Source organism: Astyanax mexicanus, chromosome 14 (assembly GCF_023375975.1).
Source record: "Astyanax mexicanus isolate ESR-SI-001 chromosome 14, AstMex3_surface, whole genome shotgun sequence".
Taxonomy (NCBI): Eukaryota; Metazoa; Chordata; class Actinopteri; order Characiformes; family Acestrorhamphidae; genus Astyanax; species Astyanax mexicanus.
The window spans coordinates 6,355,552-6,375,229 of NC_064421.1; the positions used below are offsets into that span (position 1 = coordinate 6,355,552).

At 36.7% G+C, this 19,678-nt stretch overlaps 1 protein-coding gene across 2 annotated transcripts in view; it reads right to left on the reverse strand.

Annotated features, from left to right (window-relative positions):
- ccdc85ca (coiled-coil domain containing 85C, a) overlaps window positions 1-18,539 on the reverse strand; it is an 85,651-nt gene extending 67,112 nt beyond the window's left edge. For both annotated transcript variants that reach the window (XR_007424196.1, XM_022673269.2), the window contains exon 1: window positions 16,887-18,539. Coding sequence is in view for 1 of the 2 variants with exons in the window: in XM_022673269.2 (XP_022528990.2) it covers window positions 16,887-17,586 (700 nt within the window). In the remaining variant the exon portion in view is untranslated. The remainder of the gene's footprint in view (window positions 1-16,886) is intronic.
- Between the last annotated feature and the right edge of the window lie 1,139 nt (window positions 18,540-19,678).

Below are 19,678 nucleotides of genomic sequence, written 5' to 3' on the forward strand. Positions count from 1 at the left end.
TTCTTCAGCACTAAGGCTGGGTGCAGCAGCATTAGTTAGCAGCTAATGCTAACGCTGCTGCTCCATGCCTTAGTGCTGGAGAAACTTCACTGAAAACTAACCCTTATAACGCTGCACTACTGTAGAGTGGCTTTACTGCTTCTTATTATCTGACTGGTAAAATTCATACATAAGGTGCATTGGATTATAAGGCACACAAATACGATACTATGATTCTAGTTTCTGTCAAGTGGCTTTTGGCATGACAGTATTTAGGTATATAGGTTCTCTCCATTGTACAATAACATACATTACTCCCTGCATGACCCAATGAATCACATTACTGCAAAATGAAACAAGAAAGCCAACTAAGCAAAAAGAACACCTGAAAGCTGATACAGCTGTTTCTGAAATAACTGAACAGCGCAAATTTGCGCACAACCCTAAGAGCGAGCTTCAAACCAGCTATGATAATATAATTTCTTCATCTGACTGTGGCATAATGGAAATGTATACACAGTCGATGAGTCCTCTGAAGTTCGACATTTCTGCTTAGCCAGCTCCTCCTGATCCAGGCAGAGTGCAGCCCTGCTGAAAACTGACCCCGAAGCTAACCAGCCAGTGTGCAATAGGACCAGCTATTCGACCTGCTGAGATGAGAAACTTTCCTCCATAAGACCTACAGGACCTTCCTGCAGACCTTGGATCCAACCCTATTTCATCACACCTGGTCTTACCAAATACTACCTTTGAAAGCCATTTGATTGGCTGAAGGTGTGTGTGTTAGATTTGGATTTTGGTGTTGAAACCTGAAAGAAGGTCTCTAAAGCTTTGTTCACACTGCAAACCAGGACTGTTGAGATTGGGTTGCTGTGGTATTGAGGTCTGCTTCAGTTACTAACCACATTCTTAATAATAAAAAATTGCCCAATTTACAAGGGTGTAATTGTTGTTATTATGTTATTATATTTTTTCTAATCAATTACATTGACATTGGTCTTAAAATGACAAAATTATTGTCCAAAAATGTATAACTATTGTGGTAGGTCTATATGCAGACACATTTAGCATACTGTGTATAAGTTTGTGTGTGTGTGTTGGGGCTGAGCGATATGAAGCAAAACTAAATATAATTTTTTTAGCTGAATGGTGATATACAATATATATCAAGATTTTTTATCCAATAAGGTAATAACAAAAAGACATTTCTGAGACAAAGCTACATGTTGTATACATTGTATACAGGGACTTTTATTCTACCTATGGCTATGTATCGATATCAAACTGGAAGAACAGAACGCCGAACTCTTGGTGCTAATTGGAACACAGCATAGTCTATATGGATATAAACCTATAAACAATATTGTCTTATCTTATATATCATATGAAAATGAATATTTCCTTAAAATACAATATATTGCCCAGCCCTAGTGTGTGCAGTAAATGTGTTCCTGTGAAATGACTTGTAGGTGGTATTTGTAATTTTTCATTTGTTCAAAATGTATAAGGCCACTGCTATGGAAGGTATTTCTAAAGGCACACACACATACAAAACACGCACTCCACACACACAAAACCAATGCCCACATTACGTCCTATGGGATCAATCACTGAGCTGATAATGTCTCCACACCCACCGCTCGCTGTGAACAGAACCGAGCCCGGCTCCCCTCCCCACTGACCCCCTTTCCCTCCACTGAGTTCATACTTTCCACAGAGTGAAGCTCAGCTCAGTGCGGTCGAGCTGAAGAGAGAGAGAAAAACGAGAGAACGAGGGAAATAATTCAACCTGGCCACACTTCTCCAGCCGCAGCGTGCAGAAATGGAAAGCCAAGGCCAGTGTACACACATGTAGATTTATTTATTCTATAGTCCTGAACTCCGCAGACCCAGAGTCAGGCTTAACCAGTTCCAGACCAGCACTGACTGCTGCAGTTTCCATCAAACGCAAAGGAATTCACCAGTTAAAGCCCAGCCTATATCCCTTCAGAGGATACTCACAAAGAAACAATGCCCGTTTCACAAAGGAGCAATGTGAAACTTCCTCTATTGTTGTGTTGGAATGTAGAAACTCCTGGTCAGCAAGCTGCTTTCTTACTGGCTGTAAGAATGTTTATTGTATCATCAGCAAATACAGACGTACAGACAGAGCAGATAGATACGGAAGAAAAAACGAATGTGAAAATGAGTATACTGTATATTAGTGGTGATACTGATCCAACCAGTCCACATGAGGCTTAGAGAAATATGACTAAATAATAAGAGGCTGTTTCCAGACAGGGATTAAGCCTAGTCTTGGACGACACAGCATTTTAAATAGAGATTTTCCACTGACAAGAAAATAGTGGACTAAACTTAATCCATGTCTGGAAAAAGTTTACTAATAATTCAAAGAGTATAAAATAAGCAGGGGTTATTTTACTGTAACATACTTAACTATGTCTTGTATTTTTTTGTGCGAGTCAAAAAATATCTATATATTTTTTATGTCCATTTTCCAACTTCTTTCAACCAATTTTTTCAGTTAGTGTGCCATTAGGATTGCTGTTTCAAACCAGCCTGATTGGCTAATCTTTGTTATGCTTCATTCCAAAAAAAACCCCAAAACGAATCTAAATACACACATACATATATACATATATATGTATATATGTATATATATATATATATATACATATATATATATATATACATATATATATACATATATATATATACATATATATATATATATATATATATATATATATATATATATATATATATATATATATATATATATATATATATATAAATATACATATATACATATATACAGTTGAATGAAAAAGTATGTAAACCCTTTGGGATTACTTGGATTTCTTTACAATATAGACATAGTCACAACAATAGACATATATATATATATATATATATATATATATATATATATATTTGGTACAAAAAGCAGTCTCCACAAAAGGCTGAGTCTCTGTGAAGTAAAGATAAGCAGAGGATCGTTTTTGTCCTGTCATATACCTGTATACACATCTACCTACAAGGGTTTAGCCACACCCATTAAGTGCCGGCCTTCTTTTTGAATGAAGCACATGTCTCAGGTCAGCCAATCAGAACAGTGCAACAGTCTGTTTATGAAAAGTCTCTGGAACATGATAATACACAGGCCTAGGCCTGTCATGATAATTGCTGACCTCAATTTAGCCCATTTTGTTTTATACTTAGCCTATTAAAAAATCTATTTAATATTGAAAAGGTTTTTTTTTTTTGTATTTTTGTATTTCAGTTCCATTTTTATATATCACAGTTATTATTATTACTAATTCTACTATTAATACAGAAATGCATTAATCTTTTAATCTTTTAAACTGTGTAAACGCATAATCATTGTATCAGCATAATTATAATATGAAAAAGGGCTTAAAATGACAATATTGTTAAGCAATTAAAGAAACGTAATATACTGTCCAGGAAAGTTATTGTTACAGGCATAAAAAAAAGCATCACACCTGTTAGAAATAAATGGGATCTGAAACTGTATTTAAAAATGTAATAATAGGAAAATTAATTTATTTTTCCATTAAACTGGCCCTTCCACAAAAAGCTGAGTCTGCTGAATCAGTGGTTTATAAAGCCGTCCTCCAGGCTTCCCAGACAGTCAACACTTTAACTTGACCTCATTTCACAACTCATAAGGATAAAGCAAAAAATGTGCACCATCTGTGCGTATGAGAACCAGTTTAGGAAGCACTATTCTACACCCACCTCAGCCCTAACCTTACCAGATGCTAATTTTACACATGATTTAAGCATTTCTACAAACTCACAGTCAAGCAGTGTTAGCTGTGCTTCAGTGCTCCTCAGCGTCCGACCAGTACAGCCTAAACGCTTCCTGCAGAACGAGCCTACACCAGCAAAACCTGCCCAGCTAATCTCCAACCTTCATTCAGCACCAGCAGATGTCCAGCCCAGGTGTGACCTGTCTGATCCAGGCTTTAAACTGTGGCCAACAAGCTACACAAAGCTGCATGCAACAGCAATGCAAAGAAATAGGATTTTAAAAAATCATATAAAGAACATTAGAATTTACATAAAGAACAAAAGAATTCTAAAGAGAACATTTAATGTCCAAAGTCTGCACAAATCCTAATATTAAGTTTATTAAGCTTTTTATGTCTAAAGCACTGCCACTATGATTGAGAAATTGCTGGTTGAATCTCGGTCATGCAGCTTGTCATCAGAATTGGCCTTGCTCTCTCTGGGTGGATACAGTAGATGGCGCTCTTTCCCCCTCATCACTTCTAGGGTGATGTGGATCAGCACAAGGCTGCGTCTGTGAGCTGATGTATCAGAACCGAGTTGCTGCGCTTTCCTCCGAGCATTAGCGCTGTGACGCTACTCGGAAATGCTGCATCAGCAGTCATTCAAAAGTATCACGATTTGTATCACGATATTTAAAGAACATTTTATTTGTTCTCTTCAAATAACTGAAAACGACAGTTATTTAAATACATAAATGATTGTTGTTCTAAATGTGCTACACTTTTTTCCAGCTACATAGGACAAATTATACTTTCTGTTATTAAATATGTTGATCAGTTGGTCAGTATGTTTTTAAGAACTGATAAAATCCACAATATACACAGAAAGGTGTGTCATTTTCAGGGCTAAATTGATAAAACTCAGTGTTGCCTACAGGATCATTTGTAACAGGACTGAACTACAAAAAGTGCTTGGAACAGAAACTCGGTGGGTGGGGTGGTGGGGGGGGGGGGGGTTGCTCACTCACTCTGTTCACACAAGGACATCTGATTAAGGTATTAAGCCTCGGTTTGATAGTTGAGTTTCATTAACCATTATTTAATTTGCTATGGGAACTTATAATGTTGTGTTAAGGCATTCATATGTCTTCCAGCACGTCATACTTGCCTCTGCTGATAAACTATGGAGATGAGGATTTTATTTTCCAGCAGGATTTGGCACACTGTCCACACTGGCCAAAAGTACCAATTGGTCTTATATAATATTCTAATTTTCTGAAACACTGATTTTGGGTTTTCATTGGCTGTAATCCATAATCATCAACAATAAAAGAAATAAATGCTTAAAATAGATCACTCTGTGTGTAACACATCTATATAATATATAAATTTCACATTTTAAACTGAAGTACTGAAATAAAGTAACTTTTCAATGATATTCTATTTGTTTTAGATGCACTAGTATTTACTTTAGGTTAATATAGAGATCTTGATGTTTATAAAACAGCGTTTTGTTACAGTAACTTGAGTAACCAAACTGGATCCAGTTTTAAATAATGAATAAGCTTGATCAGATCTGATCACCACCTTACTATTAGTCATTAGTGCAACAATCTAAACAATGTAGCTCCCTCATCCTGTCTGAGAATCAGCATTCTGTTCTCAGGACGGCAGGTGTGAATCACAAAGATCATCTTGATTAAAACACAGAATTATGCAAGCTTTTATTCATTCATTCAGAAGAAGAAGAAGAAGAAGACGCCAAAGCTGAGCTCCTTACCAACAAATAAACAAGCTCTCACATTAGCATCTCAACAGAACTGTGCACCTGAATAACTAACTGCTAGTTAAGACATTATATGCTCTAATTATACAGTAATCAGCACATACAGCACATATACAAAGATTTTGTTTCAGTTATTCCCAGTAATTTACAGTAATTTGCCAGAATATTAAGTTATTTTACCCAACATACTATCCAGATTCCTCCACTAAGAATCCTTACAGTGCATCCTCCTCCATTCGTGAGCTCAGGACCAGTGTTTCTGGGCTGGGCGTCTCAGGAGGGCTGTTTGTTAGGGCCACAGGCTTGAAGTGGGACAGCCCAATTACAGGCTCATTTAAAAACAGCTCTGGCACGACCACCTCTCCGGGGTGAAGCGCTTTGTAAGATTATTACCTTCTTTTACGAGGTGAAGCGAGCAGCGGGGAGAACACAGTAACCCAGTTAAAATACACATTCAGCAAAATCACATTCAGAAACCTTCGTCTTTAATGTATGTTTCAGTTCGCAGAATAATCTACAGATCTCAGGATTGTATTATAAACCCGTACCAGTTAAAAGTCTGTGTTTAATGTATTTTATTTTTATATTTTCATTGTAAATTTAATATTGAAGACTATATATTAAAGCTATACAGGAACACATGCAGAATTATTATGTGTAGTGCTTCAAATCTTGCATAAAAGCAATTGCATTAATATGGTATAGAATCTGAGTAACAGGTTTTTTACCCTGGAGAGACAAAAAATATCACAAAAAAATATAAATATAAATATTGGTTTCATTTTTGCCAGACAATGAAGAAATTAAACAACAATGTTTTTTTTGTAGTTTTTTCTTTGTTAATTACAAGGAGCTTTTAAGTATACACCAGTTATTCATTCTTTAATTTGCTTCCTCAGCTAAAATCTTACTTTAACTGAATTGTACAGTAAAATATACGAAGAATGCAATAAATCAAGTTAATTTAGATTAATTAATCACAAAGCATGAAATTTTCTTTTTTTTTTTAAATCACCTGACAGCACTATTAAAAACCTGAAACCCAAAATGTGGTGAAAAAAAAAAAAAGAAAATAGAATTTCATAGGGCCCTATTATTGCCAGAAACCCCAGGTATAAAGAAAGTATATAAGTAGTTTAATAATTTAGAAGAAATGTATTTCTTAATAAGAATGTATAAATATATAATAAGCATATAATTTATAATATAATTTTTCTGGTTGATTTTTCTGTTGTTTTTTTTTTTTTGCGTATTATGTGTTTCTGACATCTCGTACAAAATCTGCTGTTTCATGTTAAGAACAGAAAGCATGACTAAACAACATACGACACAGAGATTTAAAAGCACAGTAAAATCTTACTATCTAACTGTGTTAATGTAGTTAAGTGGGAGTGTTTTTCACCCTCCTGGTGTTGGAGTGGAGGGTGGATAAGAACTCAAGAAGCCAGTGAGCTGCTATTTTAAGAAAGAACTACTGATCATTAACGGTCACTTCATGCTCAATTCTTGTTCTGGCTACTGCGCATGCGCAGATCGCCTTACCTTTAGGGAGTATTCACACTGTATTTAAGTAGCCTGCTGACAGTGCTTCACTCGCAGAGTAAGCAGCAAGCTGTCTTTTTTTTAACAGAACAGCATGACTAAACAACTAACGACACAGAGAATTAGAAGCACAGCACTTATCCTACGCCTGGCCGGCCGAGAGTCTTCCCAAGGGTACATTTTCAATTACCATTATCTCAGTTAAGGCTGAAAGATCACACAGTCCAGCGTGATGAATGAGTGTGGATCCTCATAATGGTGGGCAAAGACCAATGAAACATTTATCTAGTCGCCCAATTATAGCCCATTACTCACACTCCTAGCGCTGGGGTTACTCTAGGTAAAGCTGAGTCAGTTTGAGGAGACAATATTTACACTCTTCTAAAAGCCGCAGCGTTAATTCCCAGAGCCTGACCCCCGTCCCGCACTCGTAAATTGGCATCAGCGGCAGGACAGGCCACACATCCGCAGCTCTAACTCGTGCAGGGGGGCTCTAAAGACCTGATGAAGGGTCTCATAAAGGCTCTTTGACTGGAGTCATGGGAAGAGTCAGGGGAAGCGTTATCTGAACTGTGTAACAGGACCCCGCCGTGACCCCGCTCACACACTCACTCTACCCCATAGGTGGCCTGCATGGGGTCTGGAACTTCTCACAGGGAGACAGAAGCCCTTGTTTGCATTTGAAAAGGAACTGATACCAGATCCTAAATCATGTTTACTTACTTTTATACAACTTTCTGCTTATTTGCATAGCCTTATTTTTAAATTGCATTATTTAACCCCATAAATTACAAGTCTTAAAGACTAATTACACAAACAAATCATGCACAATTTTTAATTCAAAAGTATAAAAGGGAGGGATAAAGTCCTGGGCATGCTAGTGCATTATAAAAAAAATAAACGAATTAAAAAAGATCATTAATGCTCATCTGATTTTGTACTCGTTTTCTATATTATGGAAAAAAAGAGTAAGAGTTTCTTACTAATGTACTCTAAATGCAGAGATATAGAGAAAACTTAAATATCTAATTTTGTGGCCTTATTTATTTTGTGCAGTTTTAAAATTTTATTTTATTGGAGTAACTTTTATACATGTAGTTGTCATCTTCCTCCTCAGTTTCTTAAAAAACTGAAAAATTGCTCTTAAACTCACTTTGCATGCATATACAGCTCTGGAAAAAATTAAGAGAAGAGAAGTTTTTCTGATTTTGCTATTTATAGGGATATGTTTGAGTAAAATGAACTTTATTTGCAGAAAAGGAGAAATTGCTGAAATAACAAAAAAAACATGCAGAGCTTTCAGACCTTAAATAATGCAAAGAAAACAAGAAATTAATATTTGGTGGAATAACTCTGGTTTTTAATCACAGTTTTCATGCATCTTTCATATTTCATGAGAACATGCATCATGCATCATGCTCTCCTCCACCAGTCTTACACATTGCTTTTGGATAACTTTATGCCTTTACTTCTGGTGCAAAAAATTCAAGCAGTTCAGTTTGGTTTGATGGTTTGTGATCATCCATCGTCCTCTTGATTATATTCCAGAGGTTTTCAACTTGGCAAAATCAAAGAAACTCATAATTTTTAATTGGTCTGTCATGTTTAAATTAGGCAGGTCCCCAGCACAGTCTCAATGATCTTTCCTTCTTAACAAAAACAGGCCTTTTCAAGAACACAAGACAACACAGAAACACACAACAATACCCTGTGCTTTCCTCCAGTGACATTTCCAGACGTGAATTAAAGCAACCTGAAGCTCAAATTAACTCTGCGGGGGGTCAGGACCAGCCCAGAGGACACAAGCCAGCCTAATCTCAGCATCTGACTGCAGGAAGCCTAAATATAACACACACACACACACACACACACAACAGCCTACGCTGCCATTTACACATGGCACAGCACAGTGCGGTACATAGCAGCCTCCGGGTCCTCCCCTGCCCCAGACTAGCATTGTGTAACACTTGGAATCAGGCCAACTGCACACCCCGGTTTATATGGGAACGGAATAACTGAGCAAAATTATCTTTACACAGGCATTAACCTTTCACATATACACACACACACATACACACAGACGTATACATACACACACACACAAGGGTTTATACATCAACAAACACTTTCAAACAATAACCACACCGCACACACCCTCACTACACCACATTTTCCATGCCTAATCCAGGTGGGCGGGGCAGATGTTGCTGCAACTCCTGATTGGACTTTAGACACCTCTGTGGAATGATGTTTAACTTTCCACAAAACTGAAGGTGAGAGTGAGGAATTAAAAAAATGTTTAAAGCGCAGGAAGAGGGAGTTCTCAGTGACCACAATTTCCAGACAACTGTACAAATGAAGTAGTACAAATAATAAAAACAAGTATTAATAATAATATTCATAATAATACACATCCAATATAATCAATTATAATCAATTAAAGGCTTTTTAAATGATCATTTAGGTGTCCTTTAATAACATCACAAAATAATATCTCACGTTATTGCACCATTTGTTAGCTTTTAGCATTTTAGTAACATTTGCATTTGCTAGCTGTTTTTAGCAAAATGGAAAATTCATACTGTTTTCATTCTTCATTAATTCATATTTACAAAAGACAGATTATATATTTTATTTTTCTTTAATCCTGGACATATGGAGTGCTTTATTAGTACCATGACATGTAAGATTACTGGCTTCTGAAAATGTAATAATATCGGCAAATAAAAATGTAGCGTTTATTTTGTTGCAGTAGTGTATTATTAAAATTATTTTCTTATTCAAATGTTTTGGCTTATTGGCAACACAAATTAGGGCTGTGCCATATATCATATTGTATGCCATAATATTGCCAAATAAACTTTAATATTCATTTTGTTGCAGTAGTATATTTCAAATTATTTTTTTTTTATATAATGTTATCTCAAAAACACCCTGAAACTCCCTTTTAGGGACATATCGACCACCTGTAATTTTTTAGACAACCAATCAGCAGGAAAACAAATATGCTAATTGATACTAATAAAGCAGAATACTGATTCTGAATCTGTTCCTAAATAAAACATGCCAAGCCTTTCTCTGTGAGAACACAGAATCAGCTTACACACTGGTATCCCATGATTTTCGGCACTTCAGTGTATATCGTACAGTGACACTGTGCTGGATTTGGACAATGCTGGGGGACTCTATCCTCTATGAGACCTCAAAGCTAATTTGCTAAAATCTGAAATGGATCCCTTTATTAGAGAGTATTAATAGAAATAACAATTACACACACACACACACACACTCACACACTTTACCTCCACTGCACAGCAGTACAATAGATCTCAACCTCCACATTTAACCCAGGTATGACTGTTAACACACACAGTTACACATATCCTACATCCTTTACACACATCACAAAATTTCAGGGTATTTTTGCAATATATGTGCAATATATCGATATGATGAACTTAAATCATTGTTTTTAAACCATGATTTACCAAGTCCCTAAATTTGTACTAAATAAAAACAGCGTTAAAAGGTACATTTTAAAGTAATGTAACAACAAAAATTGACCACAGGACAAAAGTACAGCATATTTAGTGCATGCAAACTGCAAACAAACAATTACAAGTACTTTTTTAAAAATCATATAAGAATATATGTCAATATTATTGAGTATGATATGATTTGCCACACCCATAGTCCAAATATTTGTTGGCACTAGAGATGGGTGAAATGGCCCTAAAATAATATCTCGATATTTAGGGTATCTTTGTCATAACTATATTCTTGGCGAAATAACAAAACATTATTATTTTTTATATTATTATAATTATTTTATATATTATTATAATGGTTTTAATTTATTCTAAGAATATACTACTGCAAACAAATTAATATAAATAAATACACTTCATTTAGTATAAATATATTAGTTTTTTACATTCAGTAAAGAAAATACCTATAAAATGAATTAGTAAAATTAATTTACCAACACAAACTTACCACAAATTTAAAGGGCATACGTGTAAACTGCAACCAAACAATTAAAAGTAATGCAGTCTACACAATAGACTGCTTTTAAGAATATCACAATGTGGAGGGTTTTTTTTTTAATCGTGACTAATATATTTTGTTATATTATTGCCTACAGTAAGAAGTGGGAGTGGGCTAGACAAGTATTAATTTAGAAACAGTATTAAATATAAATAATCTATGGAAATTGCATGGAATTGTGCTGTCTGGAACAACAGGACTCCACCGAATACTTTTGGAATGTGTTAAAGAAAATTATACTTGTTGGTTACCTACACTACATTTGCTGAATGCAATCTATACAAAAATCTTTCCTGGACAGTAGAGACTGTTACTCCAACAAAAGTATAAAATCATTTTTAATACCCTTAATTTTATAAAAAACGAAAGTGATGGTGTTTATTTTTTGCCTTAGTCAAGTTTCTTCATGTTTAACCCTAACTGCCATTATTCAGTGATAACATGGAAAGAAGGTGAGTTATAGGAGTTAGAAACGCAGGTCTGGAACCATCATCAGGTCTTTACAGCCTAGAGGTCAGGCAGGATGGGTATAAAAGTTGTGCCCTTTAGTCACAGACTGGTTCTGCAGCTGTAAAGGTGCAGCATAAATGTCAAGCTATTGGAGGAACACCACATTCCAGGTGAAGCTCTCGTAAATCATCAGCTTAGTGGTGATAGTGACATAAATAAACACTGCAAAAGGCTTGCTGAGATTTTAAAATTGAAGGTTACTAGTGCAGAGATTAGAAGCTGCATGATATTGGAAAAAAAACTGATTGATTTTCCATAGGAAATACAATTATGTATTTTTTCCCTTTTGTATTAAACAGCAAAAGCCTGATGAGTCTGATTAAATGTGCCTTATGTGACAGTGCCCATCCTGCAATGTGACTATTGCACATTTTAATGACTATGTTTAAACTATATATTGTGCAGCCCTATTCGTGACATCTTTACAAATAGAGTTTTAAAAATATCAAGTACTGTGATATTTTGTTTTACAATACAGCAAAACAAATGCTTTACATCTAAAAACTAGTGCATCTCAACAAATTATAATATCACTGAAAAGTTACTTTATTTCAGTAATTCTGTTGAAAATTTGAAACTCGTTTATTTCTTTTGTTTGTGATTATGGTTTACAAACCATTAAAAAAAACACAAATCAGTGTCTCAGCAAATTTGAATATTATTTAATTGATACTAGGACTGCAAATAATGATTATTTTAGTAGTCGACTAATCTGATGATTATTTTTCTGATTAGTCGATTAGTCAGCGATTATTTCTGCCATGTCCTCAATCGATTAAAAATGATAGAAACAGCTAAACATGAGATTTAAAAGGCATTTAAACGATCAGATGTTGTTTAAACATGGAAAGTACTGATTAATTAGTGAGTAAATATGTAATCTGTTGAGTTTGGGCACTTTTGGAGATACAGATTAAGTTGAGTATAAACTGTGTGAGTGAGTCATTTACCCATCTCCTATTGCGCTTCTGTCCCCAGCACTTTGTGTAATGCGGTACTGTTACAAATTACATTTGTAGTCAACAAATTTAAATAATTAACATTGTCGACTATATTGACTAATCGTTGCAGCCCTAAGTGGTACTTTTGGCAGAGTGTGCAGTGTTCAGAGTCCTGCTGGAAAATGAAATCTGCATCTCCATAAAAGTTGTTGTCAGCAGAGGGAAGCATGAAGTGCTGTAAGATTTTCTGGGAAAAGACTTTAGACTTGATAATAAAACACTGTGGATCAACACCAGCAGATGATATGGCTCTCCAAACCATCACTGATCATCAGTAAATTTTACATTTCATTTGTAACTCAAGGGATCAGAGTCTGGAGGAAGAGTGGAGAGACACACAGTCCAAACTGCTTGAGGTCTAGTGTGAAGTTTCTACAATCAGTGATGGTTTGGAGAGACATGTCATCTGCTGGTGTTGATCCACTGTGTTATATATATGGGAAAGCTTAGCTTTAAAAAATATCCAGACAGTTGTGGGACACAGCCTTAGTTTTCCACTCTTGCATGTAGGCAGATCCCACAGATAAATTAAAGCATTTAAATAAGCCTAAGGGGACCTGGTGCTCAGAACACAGCCTACAACCACATCTATTAAATGTGTTCGGAACATTTTAACAGTTCTGTTTACAGCGCAGTCTGGCGAGACATACCAAAAACAGCCCATAACTCGAATTGATGGGAATGACCTCTCAAAGAATGAAGAGGTTAAAAAGGTTAAAAGAGCAAATATTGACATGACAGGTCGCAGTTGATAGATGGATGGAGCTCTTTTGCCTCATGCATAAGCAGCATAAGAGATAGTAAAACCACTAATATATTTATAGAAGCTCTGGGAGATAGGTGGTAAAACGGGGTAATGACCATAAAAATATGGTAGACACAACACATCAGGTGCGTTAGTCTACATGTCTACATGCTCCCCGAGCACACAGGAACAGTTTGCTCAGCACTGTATCAGTAACAGCTCAAGCCCACATCCAGGGACAGGTCAACAAACTGTCCTTATGCAAACAAGGTCCGTCCGTAATCTTATTCCACACAAATAAACCACAGAATTTAAATTCACTGCACCAATGCAATGTCTGGCATGGCCCAGCAATAACTGTGGAGGTCATACGCAGTCATATTTTCCTCTTCATTAAATATGAAGGAGACAGTCTAGAGGAGAGGTTTAACCACTAATATGTGGACAGAAACTGTTCGTCATGAAATTATCTTGTCATAAATGGAAACGGGTCAAGCTTTTAATGCAAATAAACACATTTTTAAACCTACATACACACAATATAGGGATAAATGCACATTTACTGCTTATTACAAAATCTAAAAGCGCAAGGGCATTAGTGAGGTCATTCAAGTAATTAACTCTTGATGAGTTCAGCACAGATGTTAACTGAAAGCCTGAATTCCAGGTGACTTAAATAACCTCATAAAACTGAGACTGAGAATCTAAAATATAAAACATATTATGGTTTGTGTTCTGTAAACACTTTTAGTTTACTAAATAATTTCATGTTTTCTCCTCATAGTTTGGATGAGTTTAGTGTTAATCTACAATGCAGAACAATTTGAAAATATCCAAATAGTATAGTACAAGTCTTACAGGTTATAGGTTTTATGTGAAAAAAATAAATCAGAAATCCTATTATAGACATTTCAAGCAGAAAATCTTATTTGCGGTAACTTTTAACTGCTGAAGTGAAAAAAAGGAATATTTCAAATTCCCATTAAGGATAAACTGAGAAGCTCATCGGAGTCTCTCTTCCCTCCATCACCGAGATCTACACCACACGCTGCATCCGCAAAGCCACCAGCATTGTGGATGACCCCACCCATCCCTCACACGGACTCTTTGCTCTGATGCAGTCCGGCAGAAGATACAGGAGCATCCGAGCCTCCACTACTAGACTCTGCAACAGCTTCATCCACCAGGCAGTCAGACTCCTCAACACACAGAGACAGAGCTGAACCCCAAACCCCACCCCACCCACCCAACACACTCACACAAACTAAACTGACCCCCCCTTTACACACAAAGACTGAACTTCACCCACACACACACACACTCAGCACACAGAGACTGAAATGTCTTTATTCCTATCAGCAATATTTGCTGCCATTCTCGAAAAATCTACCTCAGTAACTGCTGTGATTATATATGTTCTATATGTTACAGTGTGTTACACATCTCTGCACCTTATCCTCACTATACACTTTACTATACACTTTATTATACCAAATTGGTACTGCACTGTCATGCCTTTTAAATTGTCTCGTCTTTTGTATTTATTGTTATTTAGTGTTATAGCTTTATGTTGCACTGTCGTCACTCCTGCACTTTATGTTGTTTATTGTTTAATGTTCCATGTTGCACCATGGTTCCGGAGGAACGTAATTTCACTACACTGTGTACCTGTACAATAATAACCTGTAATGACAATAAAAGCCTCTTGACTCTTGACTTGACTTGAAATGAGTATTAAACAGCCAAAAACTTTTACATCCTCCCTCCTCTATATATACTAAGCATGATTTAGTAGCTGAGAGTGAAAAGTGAAGTTGTGAATGAGGAGGAGGAGTGTGTGCTGACCTGTTGACTGAATTTACAGAGTGTACACAGAGAGCAGAGTGTTAAATCCCCATTAGATCTGACTTCACAGGCCAGGGTAATTAGTGCAGTGCCATCTGTAGAGCCAGCCTGCCGCGGGTGAAGAGCGTCTCGGACGGCCGTGTGTAAATACCGCCCTGTATACAGAGTAAACCCACGGGCACTAGTCTGTGTGGCATGCTGCGTTTCCCTGGATACCAGGAGAGATTACTGCTGGCATCTCACCTTGCCTCTTTAGTTAAGTGCCTCTATAAGCTGCTGGGAATACATTTGGTAAAGGGTCTGTGTGTATACACACACACACACACACACACACACACACACACTGCTGGGGAAGACTACTAGGCTTAATACAAGTCATTTCTAAAACAGCATTTTTGAATTGAGTAAAATTCCCAAAATTATTAAAACAATGCTGCTTTATTTTTCTTATAAAGTAAGTCTTTTAAACAACAACAACTACAGCCATCATTCAGAATAATTTCACATACTTAACTACAGCAAACACTGTAAACAATTACTGTTTAAATTATATACAATATATATAATTAAAACAACACCCTGTGTTTATTAATGGATAAATAAAAGGACCAGTAAAATAAATAGGCAAAATTACATTACATTTATATTACTGGTGATAATCACTGATTGCAACAATATTCTGTGATTAATTAAGATCATATTGTTGGAAAGAAGACAATCATCATTTTGTACTGTAATATAATATCTCAGTTTTGATGCTTTAATATTTAAAAGAATATTTTATTGTTCTGAGTAACTGAGAGATTTAATAAAGAAAAATATATGCTACTCTAGCTCCATATTCCACACTCAAAAACTCAGAAGACATAGAAAACATGACATCAGCTGCGTTATACTCACCAAATATGTGTGACATAATAATAGCTTGCATTGTTGCAACAGTATTAAAATGTTTCTCACATTAGAAACATTCCCCACTAGACAAATATTAACATTATGGAAACATTAAAAGTAACAGTCCCAACATAAAAAAATCAAACTTTGACACAAGTGATGCTGCAGCGATGTTATCAGAATGTTTAAAAACATTACATTAAAAGCATACCGAAATCTTGCAAATTGAATGTTCCAAAAATGTTAACTATAATGTCCAGGACATGTTCTACTAACCAAATATTGTTATCTGGGCTTGATCATATTTTTAAAACAATATAAAAAACCCTATACTGGTCAAATTAAGATCAACCATTTAAACCATAAACTACTTCCACAACACTTCCAAACAACATCAGAAACCCTAAAACTGAACCCTGTGGAACTCCACAAAATGTTCCCAAGCTGTATCCAAACAATTCATAATGTTCACTGCATTGAAACAAACTACTAACTGGCTTATGGTCCTAGAATTCAAAGCGTTAAAAAAAAACTTGAACCACTTTGTCCTGAGCAGTTTTTAAAATAAAATAGCTTTTAAAGAAAAAAATAAGAGATTCCATATTGGCTTCAGAATAGAAAATGCATTTTGTGCCATCTCCAGACAAACATCCACAAAAACAAATGGACAAACCAATATTAATGGAAGTAAACATACGTCTTCCTTGTCCATTTGAGATAAATCATTAAACACCACCACTCTCGCTAAGAGCTCTCTGTAAACCGCGGCATTTACTTACCGTTCAGTCCGTTGGGTATGCTTCTGTGGAGATGGTTGGCTGACAGGTCATCCATAGACCGCCTGATGGATGTTATCTTGCCCTCTGCAGGCTTGTGTCCGTGATGATGATCCGGGCTGCCAGCACTGCCTGTGCTGGAGGTGCTGCTTCCATCTCCCACGTCCCTCATGTTACTGGAGCCTCCGTTGAGGTTGGTGAGACTGGACTGGCTGTCTATGGAGCTCCTGGATCCAGCACCACTCCTTTCTTCTTCCAGCATCAGGATGATCTCCTTTAACTCCATATTCTCCCGCATGATAGTGTCCTGGTTGGCCTCCAGCTCCTTCAGCTTCTGCTGGTAGACTCCAACCTCCTTCCACATGACACTGGCAGTGTACCTGCCAAAGCGCTGCCATTCCCTGGACAGCTTCTTGCCCTTTTGGCGGTCATCGTCCAAGAAGCAGCAAAGCTCCCTCAGCTCCTGGTTGTCATCCTGCAGTTTCTGGTTGACTTCTTTCAAGCCACGGATCTCGTGAAGGTGAACCTGCAGCCTGCGGTTGACATCCTTGATCATATTCCCATGCTCCACCATCAAGCTCATCTTCTCACTGTCCACCTTTCGGAGCCTCCTGACCAGTTCATCCTTGCTAAGTCTGAAGAGCTCCTCATCAGATATCTTACTCAAGTCATCTCTCGGATTGTCCTGGACAATTTTGGCCATATTCCTTGCTTTGATAGGAATCTATGCAAAGATTCTGTGGTATGTGATCTCTAGTGGCGCCTGGGCAAATCTAAGATCGAGGAATTCATGGTTCGGGACATCTAGAAAAAGAAACAGATCAAAGAGACAAGAAGAGCAAAACAATTCTACAGAATCCCTATCTTTAATTGGAAGGGTTAGGTGTAGATCCTAGTTGTCCACACTAATTGTTCCTAGTTGGAAGTCCAAAATCACCTTCTTTCCTTTCATTTGCTTAGAAAGGTCCTCAGAAAAGTCTTCAGTTCTACTCTGCAGGTCCAAAGTCCACAGATGAATGATGCCTACTATAGTTCAAAACCTCCAGAGCCTTCTCCTTCGTTTAGAAAGAGATTGTAGACAGAAATGTCTTCAGTTCTACTCTGCAAGTCCAGATCAGAGAGCCTGCTCAACAGGGATAACAGTCTAATGAGGGGGCAAATCAGCTCTGCTCCAGCTCCTACAGAGCCAGCTTGAGCCAGCACAGCAGGCTGGAAGCCCTCCTCACTGATCCTGGATCAGCCAAGCCTGTTGAGATGGCACCAGCACCAGCGTTCAGCGTTCCCACATTCAGCATTCCCATTCAGAATCGTCTTCCACAAGCTATCCGAGGTAAAAACGCTGAAAAAAAACTCCACGTACCTACAGACCAGACTCCAATCCACCGGCTCACCAAACAAGAAAGGTGTAGTTGGTAAACTTTCCCCACATATCGCGAAGGAATGATTAAACGCAGCCCAGGTTACCGCTAAACACTGACTCAATCGCTCATTCAGCACCCAGTGCTCTCCAGCAGCCTTCCTCGCTTCACCGTAGCCAATTCTTCCTTCTCCAAACGAGTCAGTGGAGCTCTCTCAGCGGTGAGAAGGTTTAGGGAGAGGCAGCTGAAGCTCTGTGAAGCTCGGCGTGCAGGTAGGATCTGATGGAGGAGGAGGAGGAGGAGGAGAGGTGGGCAGGCTTTAGCCATGCAGCTCCTAAAGCTGCCAGATTGAGCTCTTAAAGAGACAGTGAGATGAAAATTCCTAGCTATTGGGAAACACCCAGAGAGGAATGCATAGCATAGGGTTATTTCTTTCAGTTTAGCTATTATTTAAAACATAGAGGCACCTACCTGGACTCAAAAAAACAAAAAACAAATTACAATAATAATAATAATAATAAACAATGCTACAGTTTATACACACATATTTAAACATATTTATATTTGATATACATAGGTTTATGTTTGCAATGTTAAACTATATTAATATTACACCCTTATTCTAAACAGAGGAAACGAAGAATAGTACAATATTAGTTCTTATATTTAACCAAGTAGATACTAAGTAGTTAAAATAAATAAATATGTCTGATGTTAGAGAACCATTTTTTAAAGAGACAATAATGTGAATCTATCGCCATCTAGTGGACAACAAGAAGCAAAACCAGGAGGAGAACTCTGGGAAAATATGTATACGTAAGTAAGCAAGCAAATAATAAATAAATAGATAAATGAACGACATAAAAGTGTGTATCTGCATAAGAGAGATAATCTTTGCTTGTGTTAAATCGAATAGAATACAGTGCTTGCTATAAAACAGAATAGAATAGAACAAAAAAAACAGAACAAAATATTTTTAAGTCTCCAAGAAAGTAAAAAAAAAAATATATATATATATATATATATATATATATATATATATATATATATATATATATATATATATATATATATATTATATGTATAGAATAGAATGTTTGTGAAATCTCAGAACAGGGCTAGTTACATCACCTCACCCCCCCAACCTCTCTCCCCTCTCTCTCTTTCTCTCTATTCCCTTATTGCACTCAATGCTTCCCTCTGCTGACAACTTTTATGGAGATGCGGATTTCATTTTCCAGCAGGACTTGGCACACTGCCTACATCTGACAAAAGTACCAATTGTTCTTTATATAATATTCTCATTTTCTGAGACATTGATTTTTGGGTTTTCATAGGCTGTAAGCCATAATCATCAAAAATAAAAGAAATAAAGAGTTACTGAAATATAGAAACTTTTCAATGATATTCAATTTTTTAGATGTAACTTACCAAAGT